Source organism: Anomaloglossus baeobatrachus, chromosome 7 (assembly GCF_048569485.1).
Source record: "Anomaloglossus baeobatrachus isolate aAnoBae1 chromosome 7, aAnoBae1.hap1, whole genome shotgun sequence".
In the NCBI taxonomy this organism is placed as follows: domain Eukaryota; kingdom Metazoa; phylum Chordata; class Amphibia; order Anura; family Aromobatidae; genus Anomaloglossus; species Anomaloglossus baeobatrachus.
In genome coordinates, this window is record NC_134359.1 from 270,640,181 (window position 1) to 270,657,180 (window position 17,000).

At 47.1% G+C, this 17,000-nt stretch overlaps 2 protein-coding genes across 2 annotated transcripts; one reads left to right on the forward strand and one right to left on the reverse strand.

Moving 5' to 3' along the window:
- Window positions 1-1,242: 1,242 nt before the first annotated feature.
- LOC142246195 (histone H2A type 1-like) lies at window positions 1,243-1,629 on the reverse strand. Its single transcript, XM_075319227.1, has one exon. The coding sequence runs from the start codon at window positions 1,627-1,629 to the stop codon at window positions 1,243-1,245; it is 387 nt and encodes a 128-aa protein (XP_075175342.1).
- Window positions 1,630-1,950: 321 nt separating this feature from the next.
- On the forward strand, window positions 1,951-2,340 carry LOC142246196 (histone H2B 1.1-like). Its single transcript, XM_075319228.1, has one exon. The coding sequence runs from the start codon at window positions 1,960-1,962 to the stop codon at window positions 2,338-2,340; it is 381 nt and encodes a 126-aa protein (XP_075175343.1). The 5' UTR covers window positions 1,951-1,959.
- The last annotated feature ends 14,660 nt before the right edge of the window (window positions 2,341-17,000 follow it).

The following is a 17,000-nucleotide window of genomic DNA, read 5'->3' on the forward strand; positions in this document are numbered from 1 at the left end:
GTCCACAAAGTACAGTATACCCCGTGCAGTGCCCTATACACCATCCATAGTGCTGTATACTTCCATATACTGCTGTAAACGCCTATTGTCCTGTTTATTATCTATAAAAGCTGAATACCTCCATATAGTGCTGTATTCTCCTTCCATACACCACTTTATACTCCACGTAGAGCCGCTTATACTTTCTCCAGAGTGGTGTAAACTCTCCAGCCTTCAATTTCTATTCTGTAATGGCAACTGGATTCATCACGGGCACGAAGGTGTTAAAACTGAGCGTCTGTGGAAAGAATTGTGTGGGCGGAGCCAGAATTGTACTGTGCCCTGATTGGCTGAGCTCTGAATTTGAAATTCCCGCACAATGGCTGAGACTTTCTCCACTCTCTGTTCTCTGTGCCCCGCGGTGTCAGGCGGGAGGTCTGGGGCTGAGTGAATACTTCATATGTAGGTTTATATTCAGCGCTATATGCAGACTTCTATATAACGCTATATGGAGACTTATAATTGGGTCTGTGCAGCATAAAGAAAACTGAGCAGCGACTCCGAATACAGCAAGTGTGAACTCGCCCAATACCCGCAGAATACACAGAAGAATCCAGCGTCTGTGTAAGAGCCAAGATGTCTGCAAACCCCGAGTGTATGAAATGTGAGCGGCGCCGCTGCTGTATGGAACAGATGAGATCAGGGCCAGCACAGGAGGCGCCTTGTCGCGGCTGATGGGATCTCAGGAAATCCACAAGTATCTCCATTATTATTCCGTATATTCCATATAGCAGATGCCGCTCACATTATGTGTTCAGTGATTGCAGAAACCTCGGCGCTCACAGAGGCGGCCGTGCTTCTGTGTGGAGGCACTAGTGGAGTCATCAGGAGCCGTACGTAGAGGAGCATCTACCCACATTATACAATCGAATGCCCGGCGCCCATCACCGGCCCCAAATCCCCGCAGAAAGGGCACAACAGCGGCTGTTACTCAGCTCCTCCCACAGCAGGACATGGAGGATGGAGAAGAGGATTGTGTAGAAGAGACTGGATCAGAGAATCCCTGTTCCAACCTCATAATACACAGGACTATTCACACTGCCGGGTGCAGCTTATACCCCCGGAGATATATAAAACCGCAGTCATAATAAATCTATATGTAGTACAGAGCCACAGCAGAGATCAGCGGCGCCAGCTCCTGTGAGGACGGGGTGGTGGCTTTTAGAAGAGCCTTTGTGTTGTGGATGATGCGGATCAGCGGCGTTACTTGCTCTTCTTGCCGCTCTCGGTCTTCTTGGGCAGCAGCACGGCCTGGATGTTGGGCAGGACGCCTCCCTGGGCAATGGTCACCCCACCCAGCAGCCTGTTCAGCTCCTCGTCATTGCGCACAGCCAGCTGCAGGTGACGGGGGATGATGCGGGTCTTCTTGTTGTCCCGGGCAGCATTGCCGGCCAATTCCAGGATCTCAGCAGTCAGATACTCGAGCACAGCGGCCAGGTAGACCGGAGCGCCGGCGCCCACTCTCTCGGCATAATTGCCCTTGCGGAGAAGCCTGTGCACACGACCGACTGGGAACTGCAGTCCTGCCCGGGATGAGCGGGTCTTGGCCTTAGCGCGGGCCTTCCCTCCTTGTTTGCCGCGTCCAGACATCGCTGCGTTGCTTTTTCGGAGATCAGAAGATAAAGAACCGTAATGTGACGCGTGTGCCGGCTCCGGAGTGTTTTATAAGCTGCTGCTCCGCCCTCCTTTCCTGTCATTGACTGAATCTGAAGTCATCCATGGAAATGAGACTTGTGGATCCTCCAATCAGCTGCAGGGGCGGTGATCATGACGTTTCCACAAGTCACATGCCTTTTTCACCCAATAGAACAGCGATTTGACAGCATTGCTCATTTGCATGGCCGGTCTATAAATACGGCCGCTCTGGGAGGAGCAGGATCATTATTTTCTTCTCTTGCGTTGAGACTTACTCCTCGCATCATGCCTGATCCCGCCAAGTCCGCCCCAGCCGCCAAGAAGGGCTCCAAGAAAGCCGTGACCAAGACTCAGAAGAAAGACGGCAAGAAGCGGAGGAAGACCAGGAAGGAGAGCTATGCCATCTACGTGTACAAGGTGCTGAAGCAGGTGCACCCCGACACCGGCATCTCCTCCAAGGCCATGGGCATCATGAATTGCTTCGTCGGTGACATTTTCGAGCGCATCTCAGGGGAAGCCTCCCGCCTGGCTCATTACAACAAGCGCCACACCATCACCTCCCGGGAGATCCAGACCGCCGTGCGCCTGCTGCTGCCGGGAGAGCTGGCCAAGCACGCCGTGTCCGAGGGCACCAAGGCCGTCACCAAGTACACCAGCGCCAAGTGAATGTCATTACTGTTGATCCCCATCCTCCACACCACAAAGGCTCTTCTAAGAGCCACCACATTGTCTACAGCAGAGCTTTATTCCGGAGAAACTGTATACCGCACAATAACGCGGTATATACCGTAGTACATTGTATACAGATGTATTGCGTAATATTGCAGTTTACAGTTCTAGATTAGGAATATCCTGCATTATACAGAACTGTGGGGGTATATGGCGATGTCCGTATACAAAACCACTTAGAGATTTATGGCAGTATGCAGCATATGGTGTTACTAGAAAACTGGGAACATCGCGGGCAGTAACGGGTTAACACACGTCAGACTATCCCCTACCCTTGCAAACTTCAAAAGGAACCTGAAAACTCATCTGTTCAGAAATGCCTACAATCTACAAAAATTGTTTAAAAGAACAGAGAGTCCTCAGTGGTTGATACCTTTTAATGGCTAACTGAAAAGATGGTAATAATTGCAAGCTTTCGAGACTACTCAGGTCTCTTCATCAGGCATGGTATAACACAAAATCTGAAGAGTCACGTATTTATACACAACATTTATACACAATCTGACTCTTCAGATTTTGTGTTATACCATGCCTGATGAAGAGACCTGAGTAGTCTCGAAAGCTTGCAATTATTACCATCTTTTCAGTTAGCCATTAAAAGGTATCAACCACTGAGGACTCTCTGTTCTTTTAAACAATTTTTTTATCTCTACTGGCTAACACGGTACAAAGATATATTTTACTTGTACAATCTACAATGAACTCGCTGCCGCCCGACCACCGTGCGGAGCTGCCGCCCGACCACCGTGCGGAGCTGCCGCCCGACCACCGTGCGGAGCTGCCGCCCGACCACCGTGCGGAGCTGCCGCCCGACCACCGTGCGGAGCTGCCGCCCGACCACCGTGCGGAGCTGCCGCCCGACCACCGTGCGGAGCTGCCGCCCGACCACCGTGCGGAGCTGCCGCCCGACCACCGTGCGGAGCTGCCGCCTGACCTACACCCCACCTATTGTCTCCTCCCCATAATCCTATAGAATGTAAGCCCGCAAGGGTAGGGCCCTCTTCCCTCTGTACTAGTCTGTCTACTGTAACTTGTATACGTATTTTGTATGTAACCCCCTTATGTACAGCACCATGGAATTAATGGTGCTCTATAAATAAATAATAAATAAAATAAATAAATAAATAAACACAGCGTCTATGGGCGGAGCCAGAGCCTTACTGACTGCTGATTGTATGAACGTTAAATTTGAAATTCCCGCCCTATGGCTGAGAGTTTCCGCTCTTTGTTCTCTGTAACACGCGGTTATTCGGTTTATTTCCTCTTCTCAGGCCGGGAGTGATTGATATGTCCGCACTATATTGCTGTATACAGCGCTATATGGGATTTTCATATTCTACTAATACTGGACTGTTTGGAGTAACACTGAATATTACAATGAAAGAGCTTTATAAGGGTGTAAAAAGTACAATATGGGATGTAGACAACATGGAAGGTGCACAGCAGTATATGGCCCTGTATGGATGTATATGGGGAGCTCTCAGGAGTATATGGGGGTAAACAGACCTGTGTAATTATACAATGTGAGGCTGCTGGCTGTAGAGAGGAGCGGATGTGGTGATATTCGGGCTGTGATCTCCGGTGATGGGAAATAGAACGAAGGAAGGAGGGATCCAGCACAAATCCTCGTGATTAAAAGTAAAAAACCATCCTTTATTTCAAAAATTTAAAAGATCATCAGAGACCGGGAGTAGGAAACATATTTACAACAGGCGCATAGGCAAAACTTTACGCGTTTCGGACTGGGAAAGTAAAAACAACGGAGTCCTTAATCATATTAATCATCATTTGACTTATGATTAACCCTTTAGTGACGGAGCTAATTTTCACCTTAATGACCAGACCAAATTTTGCAATTCTGACCAGTGTCACTTCATGAGGTTATAACTCTGGAACGCTTCAACGGATCCCGGTGATTCTGAGATTGTTTTTTCGCCACATATTGGACTTCATGTTAGTACCAAATTTAGGACAATATTTTTTGTGTTTATGAAAAAAATTGAATATTGGCAAAAATTTTGAAAATTTAGCAATTTTCAACTTTTGAATTTTTATACCGTTAAACCAGAGATTTCTGTGACACAAAATAGTTAATAAATAACATTTCCCACATGTCTACTTTACATCAGCACAATTTTGGAAACAAAATTTTTTTTTTGTTAGGAAGTTAGAGGGGTTCAAAGTTTATCAGCAATTTCTCATTTTTACATCAAAATTTACAAAACCAGTTTTTTAGGGACCACATCACATTTGAAGTGACTTCAATAGGCCTAGATGACAGAAAATACCCAAAAGTGACACCATTCTAAAAACTGCACCCCCCAAAGTACTCAAAACCACATTCAAGAAGTTTATTAACCCTTCAGGTGCTTCACATGAACAAAAGCAATGTGGAATGAAAAAAAGCAAAAATTAAATTTTACCTAAAAATGTTGCTCTAACCCAAATTTATTCACTTTTAGAAGAAATAACACAACAAAATGGACCCCAAAACTTGTTACCCACTTTCTTATGAACGCGCCAATACCCCACATGTGGTCAGAAACCTCTGTTTGGACAAATGGGAGGGCTCGGAACAGAAGGAGCAATATTTGAATTTTGGAAAGCAAATTTGGCTGAAATAGATTGCGGGCACCATGTTGCATTTACAGGTCCGATAAGGTACCTAAACAGCAGAAACCCCTCACAAGTGATGCCATTCTGGAAACTAGACCCCTCAAGGCTTCTATCTAGGGGTATAGTGAGCATTTTGGACCCACAGGTACTTCACAGATTTTGATAACGTTACGTTGTCATATTGAAAATTTTCATTTTTTTCTCAAAAAAGTTGCTTTAGCATTAATTTTCTCACTTTTTCAAGAGGTAATTCCAAAAATTGTACCCCAACGTTTGTTACCTAACTTCTTATGAGCGCGGTGGTACCCGACATGTGGTAAGAAACCTCTGTTTGGACAAATGGGAGGGCTTGGAACAGAAGGAGCAATATTTGAATTTTGGAAAGCAAATTTGGCTGAAAAAGATTGCGGGCACCATGTTGCATTTGTAGGGTCCCTAAGGTACCTAAACAGCAGAAACCCCTCACAACTGACCCCATTTTGGAAACTAGACCCCTCAAGGAATTTATTTAGATGTTTGGTGAGTACCCTGAACCCCCAGGTGCTTCACAGAAATTTATAATGTTGAGCTGTGAAAATAAAAAAAAACATTTTTACCACAAAATTGTTATTTCAACCAGGTAGCTTTTTTTTTTACAAGGGTAACAGGACAAAAATCAGCATAAAATGTATTGTGCAATTTCTCCTGAGTATGCTGATACATCATATGTGGTGGAAATCAACTGTCTGGGTGCACAGCAGGGCTCAGAATGAAACTAGCGCCATTTGACTGCAAAATTGGCAGGAATCCTTAGCGAACGCCATGTTGCGTTTGGAGACCCCCTGAGGTGGCTTAACAGTGGAGCCCCCCACAACTGACCCCATTCTGGAATCTATACCCCTCAAGGATTTTATCTAGGGGTATAGTGTGCATTTTGAACCCACAAGTACTTCACAGAATTTTATAACAATAGGTTGTCCTATTGAAAATGTTCTTCTTTTTCACAAAAGTGATGCTTTAGCACCAGATTTTCCACTTTTACAAGAGGTAACATCAAAAAGTGGACCCCTCAGTTTGTTACCCACTTTCTTATGAGTGCAGCGATACTCAACATGTAGTCAAAAACTTCTGTTTGGCCAAACTGCAGGACTTGGAAGGGAAGGTGCACTTTTCAAATTTTGGATTATTAGATTTGCAGAGCCTATGTGTTTTTAGAACAACTGAAAACCCACATAAATGGATTTTTTTGTACATTTTATCTTGGAGTGAAGGGCAAAATATGGAGGAAAATACCACCAACTATATGGCAGACTTGTGCTTGTTCCAGAGATGAAGGAACACCAGGAGGGCTAGAAGGACACGTTAATTTTTCAGAGACTGGTCGTACAACGTCTGTTTAGCACCATCAATCCCTATATGAGGGACAATTGTGCCAGCCGACGTGGTACACCATAACAGGCTCCTACCTGCCAAGGTCGGAACCGCTATATGCACAAAACAACCAGTCCCCTACAGGGTTATAAAAGTATTGTCCAGTACAGGAGGTTCGGCAAGAACCATGCAGTAAAGCCCATGGTGTAAAATTACAGAACAGCTTCAGATCCTCCAATAAAATTATCATGCCCGTATCACCAAGACGTAGTTGTAATAGCAGTCAGACTAAGATGACTGGTGCTAACACTTTGTGAGTGATCAAATCTTGGAATTATTTGTCAGATGATCAGATGTTTCAAGAACATTTGCGGGGTCCACATTCTGGAGTACGCAGACGTGGGCATATGACGAGAATTTGTCTGCATAACACTTCGGTATGTGAGTGATCAGGTCCTGGAATTATTTGTGAAATGGGGTAAAATGTGTTTTACTGATGAAAATAGTAAATATTATTTGACAAGTAACACAGGGGCTCACTACACAGAAAATATAAACGTAAAAGAAAAACCCTACCACACAATTTGGGAATAGTGTATGACGTCTAATAATTGTGGGATGTGTGGTAGATCTCGAAGCAGGGGGTAACACAAAGTCCTGGCTGGGAAGGGCACATGGGACAATAATATCTTGAGTCGCTTCTCCTACCCTGCTTGCGACATACCCGGCACCTTTTTTTAGGACGGTTTTGAGTGGGGCACGAGATGCATAAAATGCCGTTCCGTTAGTCTCCGGGCATTCTCTGACTCGAAGGCTGCCTCTGGTGCCGCTGAGTCAAACATGAGGGACTCAATAATTTTTTCCTGGTATTGCAGAAATGTGAGGGCCCCTTGTGATTTTTTAAACAGTACAAAACTGTTGTAGGTAGCAATCTGTATCAGGTAGATTGCTACCTTTTTGTACCAGGCCCTCGTTTTCCGCTTTACCAGTTATGGTTGGAGCACCTGGTCAGACAGGTCCACGCCACCCATAAACCTGTTGTATTGGGTCACACAGAAGGGTTTCTGTTTGTCCCTGGTGGCTCCCCTCTCTCTGACCGACACAGTGGTGTCCTCATGCAGGGTGGTGAGCATGTAGACGTCCTTGCGGTCATTCCACTTTACGGCAAGCAATTTGTCACTTGCCAGTGCGAATGACGCCCCCTTCTCTACACGTCTGGACACTAACTGTGCCGGCAAACCAACACGGTTTTTCCTTATTGTCCCACAGGCCCCTGTATTTGCAGCATGGAGGGATTGGTATAGGGGGATACTAGTGTAGTAGTTGTCGGTGTACACATGGTAACCTTTACCAAGAAATGGGGACATTAGCTCCCAGACAATTTTTCCTGGGACGCCAATTGTCTGGGGACAGTTGGGTGGGCTTATTTGGCGGTCCCTACCCTCATAAATGATAAAGTTACATGTGTACCCGCTGGTGCTTTCGCACACTTTATATAATTTTATGCCATACTTGGCTCTTTTGGAGGGAATAAACTGACGGAATGAGAGACGGTGTTACGGTTGCTGCGAGCACTGGAGACTATGTCCAGATTTCTTGCTACTGCACATGTGCGAGCGCTGGAGACTAAGTCCAGATTTCTTGCTACTGCACATGTGCGAGCGCTGGAGACTAAGTCCAGATTTCTTGCTACTGCACATGTGCGAGCGCTGGAGACTAAGTCCAGATTTCTTGCTACTGCACATGTGCGAGCGCCGGAGACTAAGTCCAATCTTGGAGCCATTGCACATGTGCGGGTGACATCATCGCTGACACGAGGTCACATGTCTCTGACACCTTCTATGCCGATTGGTCGCTGGTCATGTGCTTGTGACGTCTTGCTCGGTGATAGGCCAGCATGACGTCACTCCTGTCGTTCTGGCAGCGGATTGGCTCTGGTGTCCTCCATCTTGGATGAGGCACAGAGTCTATATAAGACCCTGACACACGCCGCATGGTGCTCAGTCCTCTTGGTTCATGCATATGAGTAGACGCTCTGTGCGCGTTCCACTAGGCATTCCTCTGTCTATGCTAGGTGAGCGCTATCGGCAGGGTAGCGTTCTTATACCTTACAGCTTCGGCTGCTGTCCGTATCCTTACCTCTTAGGGGAGCGGACATAGGCAGGTGCCTGAGGCACATGGTCTGGCTGGGCCTTGTGATTCTACTCGTAGGTGGACGTTGCCGCTAGGGTAACGTTCCTTATACTGCGTCTGGCAGTTGTTCGTATCCTCGCACACTAGGGGAGCGAACAGAGGTAGGAGCTTTGTGCGGCTTACGCTGCTGTTCGTCTCTTTTGCACCACTAGAAGAGCGGACCTAGGCAGGTGCCATATCTAGTGGTTCGTGTCCTCGCACACTAGTGGAGCGAACGCAGGTAGGAGCTTTGTGCGGCTTACGCTGCTGTTCGTCTCTTTTGCACCACTAGAAGAGCGGACCTAGGTAGGTGCCATTTCGCACACATTGCCTTTGTCTCTGTGATTATTAACAGAGATCATTCCACACACCCTCCAAGTAAGGGAGGAATTGCTTTACTTACTTATTATATCCTTCTGTGAGTTAACAGAGGTATTGCACTCTGCCATAGTCTGCAGCAAAGTCTTTGCACGGTGGACCCTGACTGTCTGATACTCCCTTCGGTTATTATCAGACAGCCCCCCGTAACAGACGGCCCTTATAGCTCATTAGGGACTCGTCAACCGAAACATTCTCCTCTGGGCTGTAGGAAGTTAGGAAGGACTCTTTCAGGAGGGATATTAGGGGTTTCAATTTATTAAGGCGGTCATAATTGGGGTCAGTTCTTGGGGGGACTTGGGAATTATCACTAAAATGGAGGAATCGCAATAGGGTCTCATATCGGGTTCTGGGCATTATGGCTGCAAATACAGGGGTGGCGTGGACAGATTTGGTTGCCCAGTAGGAGCGGATACTGGGTTTTTTCACTATACCCATGTTGAGGGTAATGCCTAAAAATTTTTTGATTTCCGGGACACTTGTGGGGATCCAGGAACGGGAATGGACAGATGTTGGCTTTTGGGCAATATATTGGCGGGCGTACAAGTTGGTGTGGTGGGTGATAAGCTCAAGTACTTGTTGGTTAACAAAAATTTGGAAAAAATCCAGTGGGGCAAAATTGGTGACAATTATTTTTATGCCAGGGTCTCCTATGAAAGGGGGAATTTGTGGGGTAAAGGACGGGTCGGTGTACCAGAGAGCATGGGGGACTGCAGAACTAGGTCCTGCCCCTGACTCTTCAGCAGTGGCGACTGGCGGGGTGTGGGACCCCGTGGAGGAAGCCGAATCGTCACCGCTATCCGAAAAATCTCTTTCTGAGGCCGATTCGGTCTCTGACCCAGAACTGCCGGAGGCAAGCAGCGAGTACGCTTGCTCTGCCGTAAACATCCTGCGGGCCATGGTTTTTGTTTTTATCCCTGGCTAACAAAAAATAAACCTAAACCTAACACTAGTATTTTTTTTTTTTTATGTTTTATATAAACCCTAAATTTTTTTATAAAGATTATAAAAAAAAAATATTTAGGGGAATGACGCAGCGAGGGATGACGGAATGATGGAGGGGGGGATGATCACAGGGGGGTGATCAGAAAAATTGGGAATAGATTTATGATGATCTTTGTGAATTTATAACTTTTTCTCTCTATATGGCAGCACGTAGTCTCTCTCTCTTCTCTCCCAGATAAACTACAAGGGAGAGAGGAGAAAGGCAGACCTAAATGCTGCCATATTTATCAAATATTGGCATTTTGACTACTGTGATAGGATCTATCACAGTATTCAAATCTAAACAGCCAATCAGAATTTTTTTTTTTGTTGCCGGGTGCAGGAGGCAGATTATGGCAAGCACACTGCGCATGCGCCCGCCATTTTCCCGGAGAAGAGAAGAAGGGGGGCCGCGGGGGACCGGTGGACCGGTGATTTTTTTTATTGAGGTACAGGGGAGGGCATTGGGGGAACGGGGGATCCCAGATCGGGTGGGAGAGAGACTGGGAACGGTGGTGAGAACTCCGGTTCTCCAGATCCCTCTCTCTGGTCCCCCGGAGGGAAATGAATGCAGAGCCGGCGGCAGCAGTTTTCAGCGCGCGCCGGCGCCATCTTGCACGCTCCGGAGGGGGGCTCTGAAGAACCGGAGGGGGCTCCAGGGTCCAAAGAGCTCCGGTGTACCGGAGGAGAGGTCAGGGGGAGGACATTTCCCTCCGATCTGAAATGTTTGATCATTTCAGATCGGAGGGAAATGAATGCACCGGCGGCGGCAGTTTTCAGCGCGCGTCGGCGCCATCTTGCAAGGTCTGGAGAACCGGAGGGGGCTCCGGTGACCAGACAGCTCCGGTGGACCGGAGGAGGGATCAGGGGGAGGACATTTCCCTCCGATCTGAAATGTTTGATCATTTCAGATCTGAGGGAAATGACTGCAGAGCCGGCGCCGGCGGGAGTTTTCAGCGCGCGTCGGCGCCATCTTGGATTTTCCGGAGGGGGGGGGGTTGGATGGCTTTCTCCGGTACCGGGGGCTTTGGGGGCACTAAGGGCTAACATTTATTTCTCATCTGACATGTTTGATCACGTCAGATGAGAAATAAATCAATTTTACCAGCCATTTATTTTTTTTTTCATGTTGTCGCCGGTATACGGTGTATACCGGCGATCGCATTAACGGGGTGCATAAAAAACACCCCGATTCATAATCTGGGGGGTCTCAGCTACCCCCGGTAGCTGAAACCCCCGAGATTTTCGGTCGCTGGGGGGCGCTAGAGGGTTTTTTCGGGCCGCCGCTTTAAAGCGGCGGAACAGAATAAGTACCCTGTTTTGCCGCCGCTTTAAGTCGTACGGCCGTCGTTATGAGGTTAAGGACTCCGTTGTTTTTACTTTCCCAGTCCGAAACGCGTAAAGTTTTGCCTATGCGCCTGTTGTAAATATGTTTCCTACTCCCGGTCTCTGATGATCTTTTAAATTTTTGAAATAAAGGATGGTTTTTTACTTTTAATCACGAGGATTTGTGCTGGATCCCTCCTTCCTTCGTTCTATTTCCCATTACCTTGGCTGGCTTGGACCTTCCAGCGGATCCGTGCACCCAGGAGATCACAGCAGTGGAGTCGGCAGGTGAGCTGAAATATCTTCATTTTGTGATCTCCGGTGACCTGATTGCCGGACTGCCCTGCCGCCGTGTCCCGCAATCCGGCAGAGGTGACCGACCGTCACACATGATACCCTGGGAGTCTCCAGGTGTGAACTCCGGTGACTTGAGTGACGTCACCGCTTCTCACAGACCTGCGGGGGTGAATGAGGGTGTGCGTATATTTTATTTGAAATAAAGGATTTCTCTCGTGTTTGTGTTTATTTCTTTTGACTTTTATGGTTGATTATAGGGAGTCTCATATGCGCCTCCCCATTACTATCCTAGGGCTTGATAGCTATGTTTTTTGTCAAATCACAGCTATTAACCCCTTCACCCCCGGCCACTAAAACACCCTAATGACCGAGCCATTTTTTGCAATTCTGACCAGTGTCACTTTGACAGGTTATAACTCTGGAACGCTTCAACTGATCCTGGCGATTCTGAGATTGTTTTTTCGCGACATATTGTATTCATGTCAGTGGTAAATTTAGGCCGATATGTTTTGCGTTTATTTGTGAAAATTTAGGAAATTTTGCGAAAATTATGAACATTTCGCAATTTTCAAACTTTGAAAATTTATGCCCAGAAATCTGAGAGATATGTCACACAAAATAGTTAATAAACAAACTTTACCACTTGTCTGCTTTCCATCAGCGCAATTTTCGAAACAATTTTTTTTTTCGTTAGGTGTTAGAAGGTCATCAGCAATTTCTCATTTTTCAAGCAGAATTTACAAAAGAATTTTTTTTAGGGACCACATCACATTTAATGTGACTTTGAGAGGCCGAGGTGACAGAAAATACCCAAAAGTGACCCCATTCTAAAAACTGCACCCCTGACTGCTCAAAACCACATCCAAAAAGTTTATTAACCCTTTAGGTGCTTCACAGGAACTAAAGCAATGTGGAAGGAAAAAATGAAAATTTTACTTTTTAACACAAAAATGTTACTTTAGCCATAAAATTTTCATTTTTACAAGGAAGAAAAGAGAAAGTGCACCCTACAATTTATTGTGCATGTTCTCCTGAGTACGCGGATACCCCATATGTGGTAAAAATCAATTGTTTGGGCGCACGGCAGGGCTCGGAAGGGAAGGAGCGCCATTTGAATTTTTGAACGCAAAATTAGCTGCACTCATTAGTGGACGCCATGTCGGGTTTGAAGATCCCCTGAGGTGCCTAAACAATGGAGCTCCCCCACAAGTGACCCCATTTTGGAAACTAGAGCCCTCAAATAATTCTTCTAGATGTTTGGTGAACACTTTGAACACCTGGGGCCTTCACAGAAGTTTATATCGTTGAGCCGTGAAAATATATATATTTTTTTTTTTTTACCACAAAACGGTTGCTTCAACTAGGTAGCTTTTTTCTTCACAAGGGTATCAGGAAAAAATGCATCATAAAATGTATTGTACATTTTCTCCTGAGTACGCAGATACCTCATATGTGGTGGAAATCAAATGTTTGGATACACGGCATGGCTCGGAAGGCAAGGAGTGCCATTTTTGAGTGCAAAATTAGCTGCACTCATTAGCGGACGCCATGTCGAGTTTGAAGACACCCTGAGGTGCCTAAACAAGGGATCTCCACCACAAGTGACCCCATTTTGGAAACTAGAGCCCTCAAATAATTTTTCTAGATGTTTGATGTGCACTTTGAACCCCTGGGGGCTTCACAGAAGTTTATAACGTTGAGCCGTGAAAAGAAAAAAAAACATTTTTACCACAAAACGGTTGCTTCAACTAGGTAGCTTTTTTTTCACAAGGGTATCAGGAAAAATTTCACCATGTAATTTATAGTGCATTTTTTCCTGAGTACGGCGATACCTCATATGTGGTGGAAATTAATTGTTTGGGTGCATGGCGGGGCTCAGAAGAGAAGGAATGCCATTTGACAGCAAAATTGGTTGGAATTATTAGCGGACGCCATGTCACGTTTGGAGACCCCCTATGGTACCTAAACAGTGGAGCTCCCCCACAAGTGACCTCATTTTGGAAACTAGACCCCTCAAGAAGTTTATCTAGATGTTTAGCGAGCCCCAAGGGGCTCCACAGAAGTTAATAATGTTGAGCCAGGAATACAATTTTTTTTTTTTCACAACAAAACTGTCACTTGAACCAGGTAGCTTGTTTTTCCACAAAGGTATCAGGAAAAACTGCACCATAAAACGTATTGTGCAATTTCTCCTGAGTACGCAGATACCTCATATGTGGTGGAAAGTAATTGTTTGGGCGCATGGCGGGGCTCAGAAGAGAAGGAACGCCATTTGACAGCAAAATTGGTTGGAATCATTAGTGGACGCCATGTCACGTTTGGAGACCCCCTATGGTGCCTAAACAGTGGAGCTCCCCCAAAAATTACCCCATTTTGGAACTAGCCCCCTCAAGGAATTTATCTAGATATTTGGTGAGCCCCTTGTACCCCCAGGGGTCCACAGAAGTTGACAACGTTGATCCGTGAAAATTATATATTTTTTTTAACCACAAATTTTTTTGCAATTCGGTAGTTTTGTTTTTTTACAACGGTTTCAGGAAAAACTGCACCATAAAACGTATTGTGCAATTTTTCCTGAGAACGCAGATACATATGTGGTGGAAAGTTATTGTTTGGGCGCATGGCAGGGCTCAGAAGAGAAGGAACGCCATTTGACTTTTCAAACGCACAGATGCGGTTCACTAATCGGCCGCTGCAGGACGCACGGTCGGATGCGATACAAAAAGTGTTGGGGATAAGTAAAAAAAAAAATCACGCTAGAAATTGACCATGGATGCAGATATGTTATGCACATCCCTGATCAGCGCTTGGCGGGATGCACGGACGGATGCGATACAAAAAGCGTCAGGGATACGGTAAAAGTCACGCCAAAAATTGAGCAGGGATGCCGATCCGTTATGTGCATCCCTGATCAGCGCTCGGTGGGACGCACGGACGGATGAGATACAAAAAGCGTCGGGGATACGGTAAAAGTCTTGCCAAAAATTGAGCAGGGGTGCAGATACATTATCTGCATCCCTGATCAGCGCTTGGTGGGATGCACGGAAGATGCGATACAAAAAGCGTATGGGATACGGAAAAAAAAAGTCACGCCAAAAATTGAGCACAGATGCAGATACGTTATGTGCATCCCTGATCAGCGCTTGGCGGGACGCACGGACGGATGAGGTGTAAAAATGGACAGGATACAAGAAAAAAAAAAAAAGTTATACTGACAGTACCCAGAGGATCACTGACCAGAAGAGCTGCAGGAGGAACAGCTTTACAGGAGCAGCAGGTAGGACGTTGGGCAGATCAGCAGAATGCCCAGGAAGGACCCAGCGATGGAGGCAGATGTGATCGGGCCAGTTAAGACCTTGGACGACGGTGAAGACAGGTAAGAGGACGTCGGGAGAGAGCAGGGGGTGAGAGGGGGGAGAGCAGAGGGGGAGAGGTGGGAGAGCAGAGGGGGGAGGGGGGGAGAGCAGCGGGGGAGACCGGAGAGGGAGCTGCAGAAGCAGAATAGAGATAATAGGGGAGGCAGTCAGATCGTGGGGGGGCAGATCGCAGGGGGGCACGGGCAGGGGCCAACACGGGAGCGCGCAGGGGGCAACAAGGGAGCGCGCATGGGCTGCAAGGTGAGAACAGTACTCACGTGCAGCAGGAGCGGTGACCTCAGCTACGGCGGCGGCAGCAGCAGCGGTGGCGTGGTACCACAAGTACCAGCCACTGCACGCTGCAGACATATTGGGGGAGGGCTCGCAGGTCAGCACAGGCCTGGGGAGGGCGGCCACCGGCAGATTAGACCGCCCCACTGCACACTGATTGGAGCGATTGCGCGTCATAGCACGATCGCTCCAATCAGTGCTGCAGGGGCTGGGGCGACATTTTAGAGCTCCGGCTATGATTTGTTGAAGCTGCTAGAGCAGATCATAGCCGGATCTCACAGTATTGCAGTAATTCCGGCATTATTTTTGCCGAAATTAGTGCGAACGATGTGGTTGGCGGTTCAGATTTGAACAGCCAATCACATCGATCGTCGATAGGGGGTGGCGATGCCACCCCCCCTGGGGTCAAGCAAAGGTCCCCTGCTGTAAGAAACAGAAGGGGACATCATTTGAAAGCCGTTGCTATGGCCACGGCAATCAAATGAAGTTTAGGCCGTAAAATTACGTCCCTGGTCGTTAAGTCACGTTAAAATAGGACATAATTTTACTGCCCGCGGTCGTGAAGGGGTTAATGATGCTGTTAAACAGTTTTGCCAGAATGCTGTTGACATAGATCCCTCTGTAGTTTGCTGGATCATATCGGTCTCCATTCTTGTAGATGGGCGTTATAAGACCTTGATTCCAGCTTTGAGGAAAGTAGCCGGCACTCAGGACGTGGGTGAATAGTTTAGCCAGTGCTGCATGAATGTCTGGGTATTTGATCATCTCAGGCAGGACGCCGTCACTTCCCGCGGCCTTCTTACATTTTAGCAGTTTGATTCTGTCTTTTATTTCCAGCACACTGATTGGTATGTCCAGAGGATTTTGAAAGTCCTTGATTGTCTCCTCCATGTCCCTCAGTTTAGTCATTATATGCTCTTGTTCTGGGGTTAGGCTATGTGCGCACGTTGCGTACAGTTCACTGCAGAAATTTCTGCAGCGATCTGAAGAGCACATGTGCGCTTTAAATCGCTGCAGAAATGTCCGTAGTGAAGCCGATTCCATGCGCTCTGCCTGCAGCTCCTGCCATAGACAGAGCAGGAGCTGCCGGCAAAGCGCACGGAAGAAGTGACATGTCACTTCTTAGAACGCAGCGCTTCGGCAATAGCCGAAGCGCTGCGCTCTAAAACGCCACGTGCGCACGGCCCCTGCAGAATCTCCATAGACTGTGCAGGGGACGCAGGACGCATGCAGTTACGCTGCGCTACAAAGCGCAGCGTAACTGCATGTATTTACGCAACGTGCGCACATAGCCTTAGGTCTTCTCCTAGGATATTCTCGTAGAGGCCCTTGAAGTAGCTGTGCCAGATGTTGCCATTTTGAATGTGGAGGGTGCTTTGCTTGGGATTTGTACCGATATGGCTCCATGTCTCCCAGAATGAGTTGTCCTGGAGGGAGTCTTCGAGCTGCTGCAGTTTGTGGAAGATGTGCTTTTGTTTTTTCTCCTTGAGGGTTTGCTTGTATTGCCTCTGTAGGGTGTCATGGACCAATCTTAGCTTCTTGTTGTCGGGGTCTCTGTGTTCTTGATTTGAGGCTATCCTTAGGGAGTTGCGCAGCGCCTTGCATTCTTTGTCAAACAATTCTTCTGAGGTCTGCTAGCTCTGCCATGGTATATAGGATGTTATTAATAAAAGGATTATCACCTTCCTCACCCAGGGTGACATCCTCGGCAGAAGCCAAGCTGGAGTCATGCCAAACCACCGCACCACGGACCACATTTACACACTGCCAAGCCTCATCAAGACCCATGTCCACGGCAAAAAACAGGGGAAAATATTTGCATGTTTC